Raw genomic sequence first — 19,751 nt, forward strand, 5'->3', positions numbered from 1 at the left:
TGTTTTTTTGAGTAATATGCAGTGTCATTCCTCCTCCAAACATTGTGTATACAATGATATCCAAAGAGTTACATTCTGGTCTTGTCTGAGATGACAATATTCTCCCATTTGGGTTGTCCAAATATTCTGTGTTAACATTTTAATGAGCTTTAGACGTTTTTTCTTCAGCAGTGAAGTTTTGCACACTAAGCAGACATAGAGGTCATTGTAGTTATGAGCAAGTCAAGTTAAGCAAACTTTTATTATCCCCAAGGGGCAATTTGTAGTGCAGACAGTGAAAAAAAGCCATACACACACAAAAAGATTTTCCTTACAGTGTGGACCTGGAATTAATCAGCCTAATAGCAGTGGGGATAAAGGATTTTTTTCAGTCTGTTCGTCTTACAATATGGCATTTTGTATCTTCGTCCTGATGGTAAGAGTGAGAATTCTGCCCACAGAGTCGTCTTCTCTCGTTTTAAAAAATCCTTTAGCCAAGAAATAAAACCACGTCATGTAATGATTCGCCTGTGTTAGGTGTTTGTGTTTTGAGTGTCTTGTCTGTTTTTCTGCACTTCCCAGTTAAGTGGCTGTTATTCTAGTTATTCGTATTAGATAAGGTTCATGGTGTGTTTTCATGCTCATCTGTGTTAATTATCCACCCTCCTTCAGTTGTTCTGCATGCATCCTGCCACAAGCCGCTACACATTTTACCTGATTAGCCCTTCTAGTTCTTTAGTTGTTTCCACACTATCTTTGTAATTAAACTCAATGGTTTTCATTGCTTGCCACGGGATTCTCCTGTTTGTTATGCCTAGCCTGTCCTTGCCTGTTCTCTAGCTGCTCCATGTCATTTGCCTTGATTTCTCTGTTTACCTGGGTTACCTGTAAGTTCTCCAGTTCTCATTATTAAAACATTTCTACTCACCATATGGCTCCAACTGCCTTGTCTTCACTTTGGTCCACCAACAAACCAGCACTTCACAACAGTGCATTACTTTTTGTTTTCATGAAAAAATCTTTACCTGCTAATTTCAGGTTTTTCTGAAGTTCTGGCTCTTGGACGAATCTATTCTTTTGACTACTCTCAATTAACCTATGACAATTACCTGGCTGCTTTATGTTGAAATAGTTTTTTTTCCCACTTTTGGAATATGGCCCCAATGGTGCTTACTCTAACATTCAGAAGTATAGAAACATATCAATAGCCAATGCCACCAGCATACTTTGCTACAATAAGATTGTAAAAGTTTTAAGAAATATCTTTGCTTTTACCCATCATGAGCTGCTTCTGGTGCTTCTTGGTAATGAGCAATTTTATAGGTTATTTATTTGAACTACATTAGCTTGTATTACTTAGCACTGATAGGAGACAGGATTGATATTTATACCCTGTTAGATTGCATCTATGTTCTTGGCTTTTTTCTGCCCTTTTGCACCTTCTTTTTTATTTTATTGATACTTATTCACCATGTCATTGCTCCTTTTTACACATATTTATGGATTTATTAGTTTATTTTATTTTGTATGTGTTGATTACTAGCAATGTTGCCAACATCTGGTTGACATTCTTATTAACAGCCACAATAAAATATATTTTCTGAACAAAAATGATGATGTTCATTAGTTTTTTTCCTCGCTGCTGTCATTCTTTGCTTAAGCTTCATGTTTGGTCTTTGACTTTAGAAGAAAATAACCCTAATCCAATTATTCAAGGGATACAGGATTTTTCCACTGTTTCCAGGAACAATGTAACTGTTGTTATTCTCTGTCACTCACTATTACTCATCCTTTACTTCTTCTTTTATATTACAGATTACAACACCAATTTTCCCAGTAGTGGTGAAGATTGGACACGCCCACTCTGGAATGGGAAAGGTACAGGAATGTTGAATCTTTTATGGTGCAGTGATGCATAATTAGCTTTTTAAACTGCCAGGAATACAGGGAAGGTTATGCAAGAGTTTTAACAATTACACTTTACTAACTAAAGTCAAAACTGAAAGAGAAAGAGCAGACAGGATGTTAAAGACGGAATGTTTAGAACAAAGCAAAACTACACTTAAAACAACATAATTTGTCTTTTGTGTTGTACTCTCTGATACACATATAGTATTTAGCATCTTTTCTTTATCCTTCATTTTATTCTTGCTCAATCTTTTAATTCTTATCTTTCCTTCTACCATCAGATAACTGTGCCTTTTAATTCCCTCAGCCATCCCTCAAATTGATTTACCCCCATGCTGTTTTAATGTAAAACGTTTTATCAATCCATTTCTCATCTTTTCTGATGGGCCCCTTAACTTGAAAGGGGCTAACATTTTTATCATGTGGAGGAGGTTTAATGGCAACCTTTGCAATGAAAGTAGCTTGCACACTAATTAAACATTTTCTACATTCCATGTTATTTGTTTGTAGGTAAAAGTGGATAATGTGAGTGATTTCCAGGACATTGCGAGCGTGGTGGCCATCACTCAGACCTACTGTACTACAGAGCCATTTGTAGACGCCAAGTACGACATCAGGGTCCAGAAAATTGGAACTGACTACAAAGCTTACATGTGAGTCTGTTGCTTTGTTAAGGTGTGTTATTCTGTCTGACCTCTGCACCTCTGTGTCCAGAAAATTTCAAAGAACACTGTGATCTTTACGGTGGGGGAAAATTAGCAACCAAAATTGGCCTACAGTTTAGGAGATGGAGTTCAATTATGTTATTATGTTAAAAAAAATAGATAAGGAATGTGACCTTGCTGCAACATTTGTGTTTGTTGCAGTTTGACATTAATTAACCATGTTCAAATTTTCAAATGAAAGGCTTCTGTCTATATTCATTTAGCAACCAATTTCCTCTCCGTTTGCAGGCGAACATCTATCTCTGGTAACTGGAAAAGCAACACTGGATCTGCCATGTTGGAACAAGTAGCCATGACTGACAAGTGAGGAGTGCTTTTGCATTAGTGATTCTCCAGCTGGCCTGGCTGCAGCACATGTCACTCCGGCTGTGTTACGTCACAGTTAGTCATATTGCACCGAAGCAGGGGATTCATTCAGCTTTATACCAGGTCACTCCTCAAAAACTGCGCAGATGTTTGGAAACCTCTTCATATTTCTGATGCATCGATGTGCTTGTTTTGAAATTCATGTATTCATATTAGCAGTGGTCCTACAAAGGGGGACCTGAGAGCCAATGGCCACCTATATAAATGTGACAGTTAAGCACTTCTATTAACATTAGTATTATTCAACAGAAATTTAGAGTAACCTGGTTTGATTTTGGTTTTTGATGTTATTTTTTTTCTAACTAATACTCCCCCCCCCACCCCCCCTTCTTTTAAGTATTCATTTTAAATGATTTAAAACTAACACTGTTGTGTAAAAACCAACATTCTGAAATATTTAGTTGTGCTTTTATAGGTGGACTAAAGTGGTTGGTGAGTCTGAGTGTGTTATAAAAAGTAGATTACCCCAATTAGTACAGCATCATTATCCTCTGGTTGAATATTGATTTTCTTTTACTTTAGTTTGATTGTGTTCAGTCTTCCAGACAGCAAAATCCATCGAAAGCAAGACAGGGAGTTTAGAGGGTTCACTGTTGTGATGAATGCCCTTAAGAGCAACGGTTGCACTGGCTTATTGAACTAAATTGATGAAGAAATAAATACTATTATTCAAATGGTGTGCAAGATCAAATCTTTTCTTGGCCAGCCATAAAAAGTTGTTTCAAAACGTTTTGCTTCATGCAGAAAACAGTCTACTGTTTATTCTTTCTAAAGGCACCGAACAAAGGGCGTCCGTTTATTAGCTAACACATTTTTATCATTGTGGCAGGTATAAACTGTGGGTGGACACCTGCTCAGAGATCTTTGGAGGCCTGGATATCTGCGCTGTCAAAGCCATCTGTGGCAAGGATGGTAATGACTACATCACAGAGGTGAGACTAAATCTCTGATACACGTTTTCAGGGTTGAAGATGCTGACAAGCCTTTAAATTGACAAATAAAGTTTGTATTCCTTCTCTCCTGCTATTTATTTACTCTACTCTTTGAGAGTAGTGTTACAAAGCAGTTCTTTATGTACTGCTATAGTAAGAGGTCCTCATCCTATCATTTAACATTAGTCTGGCAGTCTTAATCTATGGTCCAGCCTTACATTGTCTGCCTCATTGAACCAAACCTCACTACACAATATTAATTTGATTTATGAAATCTTGCAGCATTTAATGCTAATTGGATATTTTGTAAGACCCATGTATTTCAGAATTTGTTTTGTCTTTCTCAACAAACTGTTCTGTCTGCATTACTCTGCCTTTTTTGTCCAGTGTCGTTTAACACAATGTTCTAATTTTTTATTAGCTTGTCGTGACCACAGTTTTTATAGACAAAATGTGCTCCACTCTAATAATAGCTTTCATAAAAACAAGCCATTTAGTGGTAACATCTCCATGTGGAAACTGTCTAAATTGCCAAACCCTAGGCATCAGCACTAAATATAAAATAGTGAAGCATTAAAAAGAAACCCAGGAATTAAATGAATACAAGTCTTTTTTTTTGTCACAGTGTCATTAAGGGTATAATGTATAGGGTCAGACAGAGAGCTACTGAGGCAGATACAGGTTTGGAAAACAAAGAAGAAGCAGCAATAGAGAAAAACAGACTACTTATGGTTACTGTATGCTGCGATGTTTGGCAAAAGACTAGGTCCATGTTTACACTCTGAGGCAACCAAGATTCCAACATATGACCAACCAGCACAATCAGGCAGTCAGAGTGGGCCCCTATCAAGACCCAGGGAATCATAAACTGATGAGGAGCAAACGCATAATGGCTCTTCGCTGGCAGAGAATTATAGCACCTTACAAAAGTATTCACACTGTATTTAATCTCAGTATAGATGTAAAATTCCAAGCCTCGAACATCTGACAATGCACTGTTCAATCCACTGGCCAAAAATACCCAGTTCAGGCAGGAGAATCTGTTGAAAGGACAATTGTTCAGTGAGGACTCCACATAAGCTATAAGAACTAACTACATAAAAAATGTAAAAGAGAGTACTCTGAGGAAATGAACCTAAATTTAACTTCTGCTCTGTGTGGCAGAAGACTAACAGGGCACATGACATGACCCTAAAAAAACATCATACCATTAAATATGGTGGTGGCAGCATTATGGTTTGGGGGTGCTTTTCTTCAGCAACGGGAGAGAAACTGGTTGCATTTGATGGGAAGCTAGATGGAGATCAATAAAGGGCAATCTTGGAAATCCTGCATCTCGCCCCCTCTCTCTCTCTGCCCTTAATCCTGTCCGGCCAGTGCTGTAATTTAATGGTTTAGATCAAAGCATATCCATGTGTTAGAATGGCTCAGTCAAAGTCCAGACCTAAATGCAATTAAGAATGTTTAGGAAGACTTAAAAACTGATGTTCAGTCTGACTGAGCTTGGGCCATTTTGCAAATAAAGTGGATAAAACTTTCAGTCTTTAGATGTGCAAAGCTGCTAGAGACATACCACAGAAGACGTCCAGCTATAATTGCATCATAATGTGGTTCTACAATGTTTTGACTCAGGGGAGATGAGTGCATATGCATGTTATATTTTCTGATTTATATTATTTTTAAAAATCATTGATACTTCTCTTTCCATTTTATAAATATCCATGTCGTGGTCAATGGCATAAAATTAAAGCACAGTTTTTTGGTTGTAACAACACAAAATGTGCAAAAATGTTTGCATGGCACTGTATAACCATGTCTGGGAAGAGCTAAAATATAGGTCTATACAAAGTTAGCAATTTTGGGCAGCAGAACCTCAAAAATTAGCAGCTGAATGAATCTGATATTGAACTGAGATACATTTGGGATTTATAACCCAACAGGACTGAGCTATTGAGTTCTCAATATGCAGCTCAGAAATCAGCATGATAAGACAATGTGTATGAATCTTACTAAAGTGCTCAGAGAAAGCTACTTCTTTCTGAATGCTATTTGGCCCTTAGTACCCACATAATGGTATGACGACCTCAGGCTGCTCATCCATGGAAAATGCTGAGTCATCATTATGGTTGCTAGCTACAAATAGCTGGACCAAAATGTTAACTGTGGTACTAAATATATGCATCTAGAAGTGTTTATAAAACCCCAATTCCAATGAAGTTGGAATGTTGTGTAAAACGTTAATAAAAACAGAACACAGTGATTTGCAAATCCTGCAACTAAATACATTACAAAGACAAGATATTTAATGTTCAATCCAGATAGTCTTTTTTTCTCTTTGGCCCACAGGACAAGATGTCCATGATTTCCCAAAACAATTTGAAATGGGGACTCGTCAGACCACAGCACACTTTTCACACGTTGCGTCAGTCCATCTCAGATGAGCCCGGGCCCAAAGAATCCCGCGGCTTTTCTGGGTGTTGTTGATATATGGCTTTCGCTTTGAATGGTAGAGTTTTAACTTGCACTTGTAGATGTAGCAACAAATTGTGTTAACTGACAATGGTTTTCTGCAGGGCTTCTGAGCCCATGTGGTCATATCCATTACAGAATGATGTTAAGTTTTAGTGCAGCACCTCCTGAGGGATCAAAAGTCACGGTAATTTATTGGTTGGTTTTCGGCCTTGCTGTTTACATGCAGAGATTTCTCCAGATTCTCTGAATCTGTTGATGATTATGGACTTCAGGTGATGAAATCCATAAATTCCTTGCAATTATATGTTGAGAAACACTTTTAAACGTTTGAACCATTTGCTCATGCAGTTGTACACGAAGTGGTGAACCTCTCCCCATCCTTGGTTGTGAACAACCGAGCCTTTTGGGGATGCTCCTTTTATAAGCATTAACGACACTCAGCTGTTTCCAATTAATCTGTTCACCTGCATGTTCCAGACAAGTGTTTTTTAAGCATTCCTCAAATTTTCCAGTCTTTTGTTGCCCTTGTCCCAGCTTTTTGGTACATTTTTGAACATTAAATATCTTATCTTTGTAGTGTATTCAGTTGCATATAGGTTAAACAGGATTAGTAAATCATTGTATTCTGTTTTTATTTACATTTTACACAACGTTCCAACTTCATTGGAATTGGCATTGTAGATTTTATTTTATTAATTTGTGATTAAACATGGTGAACTGGTAAAGCAGACAAACAAATCCTGCTTTCTTAGATGGCATGTTTTTGGACAGGAAAGAGTAAACTTATAAGATTTCTTAAGACTAAAGCAGTGAAAGGATGAAATTATTTGGATGAGCTATGTAGGATCAGATAGGTGAAGAGATCTGGAAACAAGTGAAAACTTACTACTTTATTACAAAGTCTAAAGCATGAGAGAAATGATAGGAGTGCATTGAGGAAGCCACTACAGTCAGTATCTGCGAGCATTTGAGAAATATTTCTTAATGCCAATAATTACACTGTAAAATAAAATTAGACATGAAACATCATATGTGTGGATTCTTTTTTCATTGAGTAGTTTTATTAGAAAGAAAAAAGCAGTTGTTTACAGGGTAGCTCTGCTTCTTCAGCTCTCTTCACATCCCCCCCTGTCCCCAACTCTTCCCCCAGGACAAACATGGGCTGCATATAGGTCACAAGGCTTGAACTCCAGCCTCCTGGGTCAACTCTTAGGCCCATTTATCTTTCATGTCCTATTTCCTACAGGGACTTTGTTGCTTTTTACATTTTCAAAAACCTGAAAACAGAACCAGCAGGAGGTTTCACATGTCCAGTTTGCTCTGTGACAACTTGGAAAAAGAAACGATTAAAGGTTATAGAAGACTTTTTGCTCAAAGACCTACAAAAGTTATTGCCAATGCAGATTTTGTGTTCAACTCTTTGTTAGCTGTAAAAAGGCACTGACTTCACAATAGCACATTCTTGAAATTAATTATGGTATTGTTTACATCTGGGAAAGTTACGCAGAATCTCTCCAACCAATAATACATTGTGTCATATTGTTCAGGTTGTGGGCTCATCTATGCAGCTGATTGGTGATCACCAGGCAGAGGACCGGCAGCTTATTTCTGAGGTGGTGCTGGCTAAGATGAACCAAGCACTAACTGCCAGGTCATCTAGTGCTTCCCGCTCGCCTGCTCGCTCTCCTCAAGGCCAGAAGCCAACAACCGTGCAGCCCCAACAGGTGACAGAATTGAGCTTAATATGAGTGGTAAATCTAACCAGATAAATCACTGTTTATTGTTAGAATTTATTTTTCTACTACATTTTTAGGGGCAGTAGAGTAATAGATAAAGAACAGAACCCACAGTCATGACATGTATGCTGCTGATTTTAAGGGGAATTTTTAAAATAACAGCAGTTTGTAGTTTATTTAGTGAGGTTGTTCATTCTGATAAACAAATAGGTGGCCTATAATTAAGGATGAAGGCAGTCTTAAATGCTGGTTTAAGGCCAAAATGTGCATAAAAGTAATGTTTCCAGGCATTGTTCAGAAGAACAGCCTACTTTGATTAAAAAGATGACTGAAGGAGAGGGACTGCTCTGCTAAAATGATCTGAAATGCTTTAAAATTGAAACAAATACCAGAAACACCTGAAGGAAAATGTAAAACTACTGTTCAAATGGACTGAAGAATTGCCAAAACGGCAAAGATTCAGCCAATGATCAGCCCCAAAGTCATCAAAGAAGGTCTACAGAAACCTGTGCGTACCATGACTTTTAGAAGACGATTATGAAATGCCAATCTATTGGCAAGAAGCCCCACAAATATCGCATTGTTTGAAAAAACTGTGTGCTGAAGAGGTTAAGGTTTGCTAAAGAACACATTGACTTTCCTAAAGAGAAAGAGTGCAACATTATTTGGGCCGATGAAAGCAAGATTGTTCTATTTGGCTGTAAAGGGCTTGTCATATGACCTACAAACAGTGAATTCAAGCCCTTACACACTGTAAAGAATGGCAGCCCAAGCATCCTGAAATGAGATGTACTCGAAAAGCTCTGGTTGTCTTGTGTCAACAGGTACTTTTATTGCACCTGAAATGGATGTAACAAGACAGCAACCCAAACGCACCAGTAGGCAAGCAACAACTTGGATCCAAATCAACAAGATTAGGGTTATCAAGTGGCCAGCTCAATGCCCAGACCTTAATTTAATAGAAAATCTGTAGAGTGACATCAGAAATTATGTTTCAGAGTCAAAACCATAAAATGTAGAGGAAATGTGGCATGTAGTCCAATCATCCTGGGCTGGAATGGCTTTTCCCAGGTGCCAGAAGTGAGTCAACTCCATGCAACCCAGATATGAAGACTAGAGTGGAGATGCAACTGTGAAGCCATCTACAAGAAGGAACAGAGCAGACTGTACTTCTTGAGGAAGCTTAGGTCCTTCATTGTTTGCAGCAAGATGCTGCATATCTTCTATAAGTCTATTGTGGAAAGTGTGATCTCTTCTGCCATCATCTGCTGGGGAAGCAGCATCAGAGCCAGGGACTTAAAAAAGCTCAACAAGCTGAAAAAGAAGCATGGCTCTGTTCTGGGGACTCCTCTGGAACCTCTGGAGATCATTGTGGAAAGACGGATTCTTCATAAAATGAAGAAACATTATGGAGAACCCTGAGCATCCTCTTCATGAGACTGTCCTACAACAACAGAATGTCTTCAGTCAGAGGCTTCTTCAGATGTGCTGTAAGACGGAGCGCTACAGGAGATCCTTCCTGCCCACAGCCATCAGCATCTACAACGGCTCTTTCAGGAAACCTTCATAATATGAGCTTTAACAACATTTAATTTCCCTTTGGGATTAATAAAGTATTTTTGAATTGAATTGAATTGAATGAAGCTGTTCTCAGAAATGTTGGTTAATTAGACTATTGACAGATACATTTTTAAACACACTAGCATTTTGAGCAAAACTATATAAATGTTGCTGTTCTGCAAATTGAAAAAAAATATATAGACTAATTCTTTCATAAAGCCTGAACGAATAAAATGTTTTTTTGGTCCTCCTCAGTTCACAACTGACTCATCTGTGTCTTTGCTTTCTTTCTTCAATCTGTCTTCTCTTACCAGAGTGCTTCTGTTAAGGAAGGACTGGCAGACCCAAACAGGAGCTCAGGCCAACGCCCTCAACCTCAAGGTTGTCTCAACACTGCCCACAGTAACGCACTGCAGCTGTAGAGTGAAAACAATCTTAGAAAACACGGTCTGCATAAATCCATTAACTGCAAGAGGTTTTGAAGCACCCACTGGTCATTTACTGACCAATTCAGTACTGCCATAAGAGGGAGGATGGCAACATTTACAGATTCAGTGTTCATACAAATCTTCTCCACCACTTCATACTGCCGTTGAGTGTAACCAATGGTTACACAGGTAATTTCAGTAAAACACTGATGTTCTGCATTTGTTAGCTTTCCATGTTCTGAAACATTTGTTTTCTGTTGCCAATAATTAAAATAAGCAAAGAAACTATTCACCAAGGCACTTAAATATTGCCAGCAGTTTTAGGACACCAAATGGACATAACCCCCCCCCCCCCACACACACACACACACACACACACACACACACACACAGCTGCATTAGCCAGTTTTTAATAGCTGCGGTTTGGACTGTGTTTATCTAAACTGACTTGCAAAAGTATTCAAGCCACTTAAAATTTTTCAAGTTTTGTCACATAACATGCACAGACGTCAGAAGTCAGAATTGTTTATGGGGATTTAATGTGTTACACGTGTAACACATGGAGGATGTAGATTGGACGACAATTATCTGTGAATCAATTTTAAAGTCTTGCCAAAAATTGTAAGTGTGATTTAGATCTTGACTTTGACTAGGCCATTGTAACACATGACAATGCTTTGATCTAAACCTGTCCACTGTAGCACTGATTGTACGTTTAGGGGCATTGTTCTGCTGGAAGGTGAAGCTCAGCCCCAGTCTCAAGCTTTTTACAGCCTCTAACATGTTTTCTTCTGGGGTTGCTGTGCATTGCTTTCCATCCATCTCCCCATTAACTTGAACCAGCTTCCCCGTCCCTACTGAAGAAAATCATCCCCACATCTTGATGCTTCCACAATGTTTTACTGAGGGTGGGATGTGTTTAGGATGATGCACAGTATAGAGGCTTCCACAGAGTTGGGTGTACTCGAGGCGAATTTAGTGTGACATCAAAGCAGAAACTGTTTTATATGTGACACACTGCTCCAAGCAACCAGTTGTGAGGGCACGCAGTGTCACTGCCACTCTTAATGCCACACTGCTAGTATGCTCAAATCTGTGGGAGCCTTTGACAGAGTTCTGTATGTATGACACAAACAAAATTCAATGTTTTTTCTGTCCGCCAGATGGGTACTGGCAAACTGTAAACTAGATTTGTTATGGCTTTCTTTTAAAATGGCATAGGTGGATTGTATTTATCAAAAAGGTGACTCCTTAGGGTAAATCCAGTTCTTGTTTGAATTGGATTTTATTTAGGGGTATCAGAGTAAATCAGCCTGGATACAAATGTACTTCACAGTTTTCAGATTTGAACTGTAAAAACATTTTGAAAACCATGTATCATTTTTCTTTTCTCACCATTATTTATTATCTTGTGTTTTATATCCCAAACACAATCCAGATAGAATTAATTTAGGTGTGTTTTTAATGTAATGTGTCAAAATGGGAAAACATTCAAGTGGGTATGAATATTTGTGCAAGGCACCACGAATGCCAAAAGAATTCTTCATATGAGAATCACAGCATCACTTACACATTGTAGAGAGAGATGTGGTTGCTTACACAACAGCTTAAAGTCTTAAAAGTAGCCTGGCTGTGTGGAAAAGTAATAAAAACCAACAAAGAAACACATTGCTTACTAACAGCTGATGGTGTTGCAGACTCTGTTAGCTTTTATTTATCAAACTAACATGGAAAATCAATTATTAAGAGAGAATCAGAAACTGATGATAGGACATTATTGTACACTTCTGCGTAATTCTGGGTACATGTATATTGTTCTTGTATGACAGCAATGATAAAGTTTCTATTTGCACTAGCATGGTAAGATAAATCATAGGTCGATTTTCACAAGTGTCTTATCAGGATTAATGCATTGAAGCTAAATGTCTTCACCAAAAGCAGCAGCATAAACAGCTGAATTAAATCCATTAATACTCAAGTTGCCATGAGTGTGTGTTTGCATGTTCATTAAATACATTTTCTTATTTTGCATGGATGTGGTAAATGTTTTGGCATCGTCTGGTGTTACAATAGTTTAACGTATATTTTAAGGTGTGAAATTAATGTAGTCTGATTTATATAAATCTTGCATTAAATAGTGTTAACAGTTTTACTTAAAATAGTTTTACAGTGAAAACAGATTAATGGATAAATATTTGTAAATGTTCTTTTATTATAAAGCTAAATAACTTGTGCAGACCATGATTTATGTGTCAGCAAACGTCTGGTCATTGTAGATGTTCTTTGAGGTTAAAAAACATACATTTATTTTGTTTTCTTTCATTCTTTTTAATGAATGCAAATATCAGCATCTTTTTTTGTTGTTGTTAATTACAAACCCTGGTGTGATCATTTTTTAAAGATCTCAAAAGATGTAACCTTTATTCTATTTTTCTACAGTATCCTTCCTTATTCACTTGGATCCAAACCAAGTAATTGTTTACATATTCTACAAAAAATTTTACAACTTTTGAATTCTTGCTTATTTATTGAAAGACAAGAAAAACTATTGTATATACAGCTGAATCCCATGTTATCCTTGATAAAACTGATTTCTACCGTAATGGATTCTTTTTTCAGGAGCCACAATTATGTCTAACTAATGGTTTGCATCCAAGAAAATTGTTATTGTATCTTATTTTCCACTTATGTTTGTACACGTTATTTTCCTTGGTTTTTTTATGCTTCGTGAATCACAAGCAACCATTGACCAAATGTAAGACTCGAGGCAGTTCGACTGCCTGATATCACTGACTGTTTGGGATGACTTTTCAGGAACATGCCCAGATCAATTTAGGACATAATAAAAGGGATAACTTTAAGAGTGTGAATTTATGAAATTGTACAGCTTTTTCCAGACAGCCTTTTGGATGCAATTTAGAAGTCAAACCGAAACCCTGAATCCAGGAAAGGGAATAATTTGTCACTAAAATTTCATCCCGATCCAGTCACTTCTTTGCTCTGCATGTGCGACTTCTTAGGGTGTTGCTGCTTTGCTATCAGTGTTTTAGTCACTCTGACTTCTATTCCATACTTACATACAAACAATTGCCTAGATTTTTTCCATAAGGTTGCGCTACCTCTCAGTTCAATCAGGGGCTGCTCTTCCACCCTCTGCTGGTCGGAGTTTAGATATTTAATGACCTGCTTTTAGACCAAGCCTGTGTTTAGATTTGCATTGCTCTGGATTTGTGCATATTTAAGAGGCCAGTGTTTGAATGGGCATGACATGTTGTGCTTTGGTTTTGGTGAGTGGTAAACATGCCTGATTTTGGAGCTGCAGTGCTAGAACAAGAGGTGTGAGATTTTGAAATGTTGAATGTAATATATTTACTGCATTTAAGCACCTCCACTTTCTCTCTTTTTTGGTATAATGCATTTTTTTTATTTAGATGTTATTTACACATACAGGCAGAAGTATACTAACTATAGGCATAATTATTAAAATAAGTTTGTGCTTTTCCTGATTTGTTATTTCTCTTGGGTAGGATGGTATTACATTATAGAACCTCAATGCTTTCTATAAACAAGAACTGGGTGCACAACTTCAAATTCATTGTGGATTTCTTTCTCAACCACAATGGATCAAAATTATATAGCCAGGCTCATATATATATTTATATATTTTTTTGTTGTCTTCGCAAGCTTCAGACTCAGTTATGTGAACACTCTTCCTGGCAGAGTGGGTAGAGGTCATTTTAAGTTGGTCCTGGTATGGACCAAGCTTTGAGCTTGTCAACTTTTAAATATGGTTGAGGTTGGTTGCCTTTATTTGTTCTAAAACCAGTTCATAGCATGTCTTTGGGATCTTTTGGAATTGGAACTCCCAGTTTTAACCAGGACGAGGCTAAAGAAGTTGGAGATTCTCAACCTTCATAACTTTATCCACTTGGCAAACCACAAGTACAGCAAAACAGCCCCTCAGCATAATGTTACCACCACCATGCTTTGGAGTGGTTAGGGTGTTCTAAGGTTTAAAATCCCTTCTATGACTCCTCCAAACACATTTCCTCCTATTATGTCCAAAAGCGTCTTCTGACCATACAACTCGGGAATAAATTTGTTTTGCAGGAAGCTTCAAATTGTATTGGAGTTTGAAAGTGTTGATTTTGGAGCAGGGACTCCTTTCATAGCCTGTGTTGATGGTTAAACTTCACTGTGGACAGTGACACAAGTGTTTCAGCGTATTCCAGTTTTTGGCAGGCCTAAGCCTATCTACCAGGGACCACAAGATGCTAGGATATAGTGTTTGAATTTATTGGGTTTGTTTTGTGTCTCTTGTTTTTCATTTCCCTGTTGTTTCTATTCTCCAGTTGTTGCCATTTTAGTTCATTCTGTTGTGTATTAGTTTCTTTGTTAATTGTTATGTTCTTGTACATTTAGATAATTTCTGTTCAGCTCCAGTCAGGTTTATTAGTCTCCCTCCCTCATCTTCAGCTGCATTTTCTCCTGATTGTCACACTAACATCCCATGTCATCTCTAACATCTCCTCCAGCATATAAGCTCTCTTCTTCTCAATGCTATCTGCCATATCCTCCTGTTATACTCTCCCTTTTCATGCTCGTTCTTTTCTGTTGTCATCTGTTTTAAATTATTATGTTTATCCCATGATCATGTCTCCACCTGGGTCATCTTCTGCACACCACACCACTTGACACAGGGATACAAAACCTGTATTGATATTCTGGTGATAAATCACATAATTCTCACTTTTTGACTCTTTTCTTTATTTCCTCTTCTGTGTATAAACCAGCACATTATTGCCCCTAATAAGCTGTATTGAAAACTATATATCTGTGCATGGAGTGTGGTTGTTTAGCTAAAAACAGTATGAAAAGAGGCATGTGCATACATCAACACAGAGTGGTATGCGAAATTCTCAACAAATCCCTTTTATACAAGTAATGCAAAACAACCTGCTGCACTCAATCGTGTTTAGGTCTAGGCCTTGTCAATTAGGATGTTGTAGAATAAACACCACCACTTAGTATGAGATTTAGCTAAATGTTTGTATGTGTTTGAGCCTGTATGTGTAATTTTGATTATAGATCAGTCACAATTCACAATAAACTTTAAATTCTGTTTCCAGTTCCTGTTTTACAAAATCATAGAAGTTGAAATAGGTAAAATCATTCAACCATGGAAAAATATTGTTTAAATCATCCATGAAAAGACCGAATTACTTTGATGTTCATGCCTACAGTCAGTATATGTGAACTTCTGATTGCAACTGTAATGGCAGAACTGCATTTTAATAAAAATAATTTTTTTTATATTGTTTTAGGTGCAGCACTGAAATCTCAGAGTGTGGATGTAACAGCAGAATCAGCAAAAAGAACATCTGAACCTAAGCCCGACCAGGCCCAGAAACCTGTTGCTGGTCAGAAATCAGCCCAGGCTCAGAAACCAAGCCCAGTCCAAAAGGCTGCCTCTGTCACAAAGCCTCCTGTGCCAAGGCCTCCCCCTATGACCAGAGCCCCATCTGTGACAAAGTCAACCCAGGATTCTGCTTCCAGCTCAGTCCCGTCCAAAGCTTCACCATCATCTCCAGCTAAAGCAGCCACAGCTCCAGGTTCTCCACCAACCAAAGCCCCAGTAGCTGCTTCAGGTTCCCCTCCTGCCTCTCCCAAAGCTTCTGCTGCCACCACAGAGCAGCCCAAACCCCAATTGCAAGGCTCTCCATCGGCAGCACCTGGGAAACCTAAAGATCTCCCCCCAAAACCCACGCCACCCGCTAAGCCAATCCCTCCTGTTCGCAGGAATTCTAAGCCTCAGCTTCAGCCAAAGCCACAAACTCCCCCTCCGCCAAAAGCTTTGCCCAAACCGCAGCCCACCACTCAAGCTCAAGGCCCTGAACCTGCCCTGGCTTCTGATCCCACCCATCCTGCACAGGTCCAGTCCCCTGCTAAATCCAACCAGTCCTCTTCCAACATCCAGTCTCAAGCTCAGGACAATCCTCAGTCCAAGCCAGCCTCTCCATCCCAAAACCTTGAGCCAACTCCAACTGAAGCACCTGCTGCATCCAGTGAAGCCCAGGCATCTCTTGAAGACCAGCCCCAACAAAAGACCCATCCACTACTGAAGTAAGAAACACATTATCAATATGCTGTGGATAATTCAAGAACAAGAACTTTACTCCGTTTTTATCTTGATCATTCAACCAATTGTTATTCTCCAGTAAAAGGGTCATGATTTACCGTCTCTATTTTTGTTCCATAATTACACCCTCATTAATGTTCACATACCCCTCTTTCCCTTTCCTTCTGATGCTCCTATAATATCCCATAACTCCTTCCCCTCCTCCCTCCTTTCTTCTCCTTCCAGTAAGTCCCAGTCCCTGACCAATGCCTTCAACGCCTTTAGCGACTCCTCTTTCTTCCGTGGGGTCTCAGGCTCTGGTGGCGATGGGCAAGAAGAGGCAAAGGCCGAAACCATTCGCAACCTTCGAAAGTCCTTTGCTAGCCTTTTCTCTGACTAGACAAAACCGTGCCACAGTTGGCCCCTCATTGATGCTGGTCCTTCTTTTAATCAGTGGCCAATTTTCCTAATCGGCATTAAATGTGAAACAGTCTGAGAGTAAAGTTTGTGTGTTAACTGTACTTTGTTCCCCACATCTTTGTCCCTGTTCATTTCCTCTCTTATCTTCCTAGTGCAAGTAACAGCGAGGCCAGTTGGATACAGAGATTAATGTTAGATTAACTGGTTTAAAGGAATTACGTTATTGATACAGTGCCTAGCAAAAGTACATATATCCCTTGGGCTTTTCCACATTCTACCATATTGCAACCACACCTGAGTGTATTTTATTAAAGATTCATGTGAGATAGACACTAAGTAGTGCGTAATTTTGAAGTAGAAGGAAATGGCCAGACTTGTGCAGTGCATAGGTAATAGTTATCTTGTTGAGCAATTCTTTCATTTGACCTATAAGATCTCTGCAGCTCATCCTCTGCTGTGAAAAAGTTTAATTTATGACTGATTTTCTTTTGGTTTTGCTTTTGTCAGATTATATGTTTTTGATCATTAAACAAATTTACATATGTTATTTACGAATTAGATGACTTCTGAAGTGCACTGGCTTTTATTTGGCTGTTTCACAGTAAAAGGGGCAGATTACATATGTACACTACAAATCAGATATTGTCTTTATTTGCACAAAGCCTGAAAATCTAGCATCATTTTCATTCTACTTCACAGTTATTGGCTACTTTATATTGGTGTCTCAGATAAAATTCCAATAAAATAAATTAAATTCTGGGGTTGTAATGTGACAAAACATGAAAATATTTAACTTCTTGTAGACTATTGGTGCAACTTTACCTCAAACCGCCACATTGCCAAGGTGATGTATGTATAGCACTAATCCCTGTTGATGCATATTCAACATATACAAAGGATCACATTCGAAATGTTTTGCTGTCATCTATTGGTCGGTGTAATGCCAGATTATGATATATGTGCTATATTCAGATTATCAATCTCTACTTAATTTAGAATCAATTTGAGAGCAAAAACACATTTCTTTAATATAACAGTAAATACATTTAGGCAGTAAGGGGTTAAGGGATATGAGTGTTTTGTAAGGCACTGTACATAATAGATGATGTTATAGTAGACAAAAAACATTTATTTTCACATAGAACATTAAATGACATATGTAGAAAGTAACATATGGAATATTAAAGATTGCTTGTACATATGGTATTTATACAAAATATATAAATCTAAACATATATACCTATAAAGGGATATAAGCCAGTTAAAGAAAAAAAAAAATTCAGCTTTTGTCAGTGACATAGCTTTTTCATTCAGTGGCTAGATTTATAGAAACTTTACCTAATCTGACAGTTAATGGTTTCCCCTTCGGTAAATGTTGTCACTCTGTGAGTAAAATAGGAAAAAAGTATTTTTAAAGAGTTTGTTCTTCTGTAACTCCTGCTGTGTTGTCAATGGTCCTTGGTTACCGACTGCCAGGCCCTTCCTGGCTTTCCCCGTTTTTGTCCTTAAAAAGGCCTTGAAGTTCACCTTTTTTGTGAGGGAGTTGGATATATGTATGTGTGTGTGTGTCCATCTGTGTTCACTAGTTGTGCATGGCTCCTACAAGTGGTTCAAAATGTGACTTTTGGATCAGATGGAGCTCTATCAGTGTTGAGTTTTGCCCTCCATTGCCTCTCCCCTCTCTAGATGTTGTAGCCTTATTGTGAACATGTTTTCGATTCACAGCTACGTCCACTAGCTGTGCAGACCTGGGTCAATCACAAACTGGGATGTATTCATTTACTCTGAAGCAGCTGGCATTGTTTAACCATTACATGCACAACTGATCGTAACTGTGTGGGAGTAAGGTACCTGACTGACTAAATGAATGCATTTCAAACTGTTACTCATGTCTGTCGCTGTGACTGGTGATTTCTCGTTTCACCTCTGTGTAGATCTATCAGCAGTATTGTAATTTGTTGATTACTCTAATTGAAAAGACATTGAGACAGTAGTGCAATAACACCTCAACATGACTGTTGACCGCTGTCACCCTTATATGAATACTATCATACATAAAGGACCTGTCTATGTGTTATTTTATTTCAGTGGTTTGGTCCCAGGTTGCTTTTAAGCTGCCGTCAGGAGCATGATGTTCAGTGTTGGGGGTTGTAGCTAATCTTGTTTGTGTAGTTGGAGTGAATTCAACACAACCTGGAGGTCATCTTCTACCTTCATTGTCAAAAAAAGGGAAAAATCTGAACACAACCCATTTTAGTGCAGATCATTTCAACCTGTCTGCTTATCTTTCTCCGGTACTGTTGAAAGTAAATTTTTAGCATATTGTATTTGTTTGCGTCACCCCAAGAAGTTTATTTTTTGAAATACATTTATTTATTTAAAGCTCCATATTTATGGTACAGTATATATAGATATATATTGTTTGTTTTGTATTGTGTTTTTATTTGTAATGCAATATCGCTTTGCATGATCTGGTGACTAATTATGTTATTTTTTTCTGTAAAGATAAAAGTCAATAAAGATGTGATTCTACCATTCCACGGATTCACTGAGATCCACGCTGATGCCTCTGACTTTTGTCTCTGCATGATCACACCATATGTTTTACACCCTCCATTTTAATGGACACACGTTCTATAAAACTGGGGCGTATCATAAGCTAAGATATAATTCATATACTTCACAGAACTGTCTACTTGACAGAAGTTTGAACGTATGTACAAACCATTTTTATACTGAGCAACATGAAGGACAAGAACAGACATGCTGTAATAGCAGCTCAAGATGCAAACAAGCTGCATGGAGGTAAAACCACTCAAATCTGCATGTTGCTGTGTTGCATGTTTTCCTCACTCTTCATGCCATTTCCTGTCTGCCTACATTCGAAGAAAAATGGCAAAATCAAGGCCACAAGTGCTGTAAAACAAATCTTTAAAACAATTGCAGGTAAGACTTCGCCTATATTTCTTTTGACATTTCTATCTTTGCAGCACCCAGCTTGTAGGTTGCTGCACACTGTTTTAAGGTACAAAAAACAGCATGGATATATTTTTGAGTGAATTTGTGGAGATGAGACAAATTAAAAGAAGGGTTTGCAACTTTAGGAA

General features: G+C 38.1%; 1 protein-coding gene across 2 annotated transcripts in view; it reads left to right on the forward strand.

Annotated features, from left to right (window-relative positions):
• The window catches only part of syn2b (synapsin IIb), a 136,126-nt gene extending 116,923 nt beyond the window's left edge, over positions 1-19,203 (forward strand). The window contains exons 6-15 of one of the 2 annotated variants that reach the window (XM_047346756.1): positions 1,795-1,857; positions 2,398-2,540; positions 2,841-2,915; positions 3,808-3,910; positions 7,930-8,106; positions 9,993-10,059; positions 12,546-12,577; positions 12,846-12,861; positions 15,431-16,229; positions 16,471-19,203. In XM_047346756.1, coding sequence (XP_047202712.1) covers positions 1,795-1,857; positions 2,398-2,540; positions 2,841-2,915; positions 3,808-3,910; positions 7,930-8,106; positions 9,993-10,059; positions 12,546-12,577; positions 12,846-12,861; positions 15,431-16,229; positions 16,471-16,624 — 1,629 coding nt within the window. In that variant the 3' untranslated portion in view covers positions 16,625-19,203. The remainder of the gene's footprint in view (positions 1-1,794; positions 1,858-2,397; positions 2,541-2,840; positions 2,916-3,807; positions 3,911-7,929; positions 8,107-9,992; positions 10,060-12,545; positions 12,578-12,845; positions 12,862-15,430; positions 16,230-16,470) is intronic. The other variant, XM_047346757.1, reaches the window with a different exon arrangement.
• The last annotated feature ends 548 nt before the right edge of the window (positions 19,204-19,751 follow it).

This window comes from Girardinichthys multiradiatus, chromosome 20 (assembly GCF_021462225.1).
Source record: "Girardinichthys multiradiatus isolate DD_20200921_A chromosome 20, DD_fGirMul_XY1, whole genome shotgun sequence".
Taxonomy (NCBI): domain Eukaryota; kingdom Metazoa; phylum Chordata; class Actinopteri; order Cyprinodontiformes; family Goodeidae; genus Girardinichthys; species Girardinichthys multiradiatus.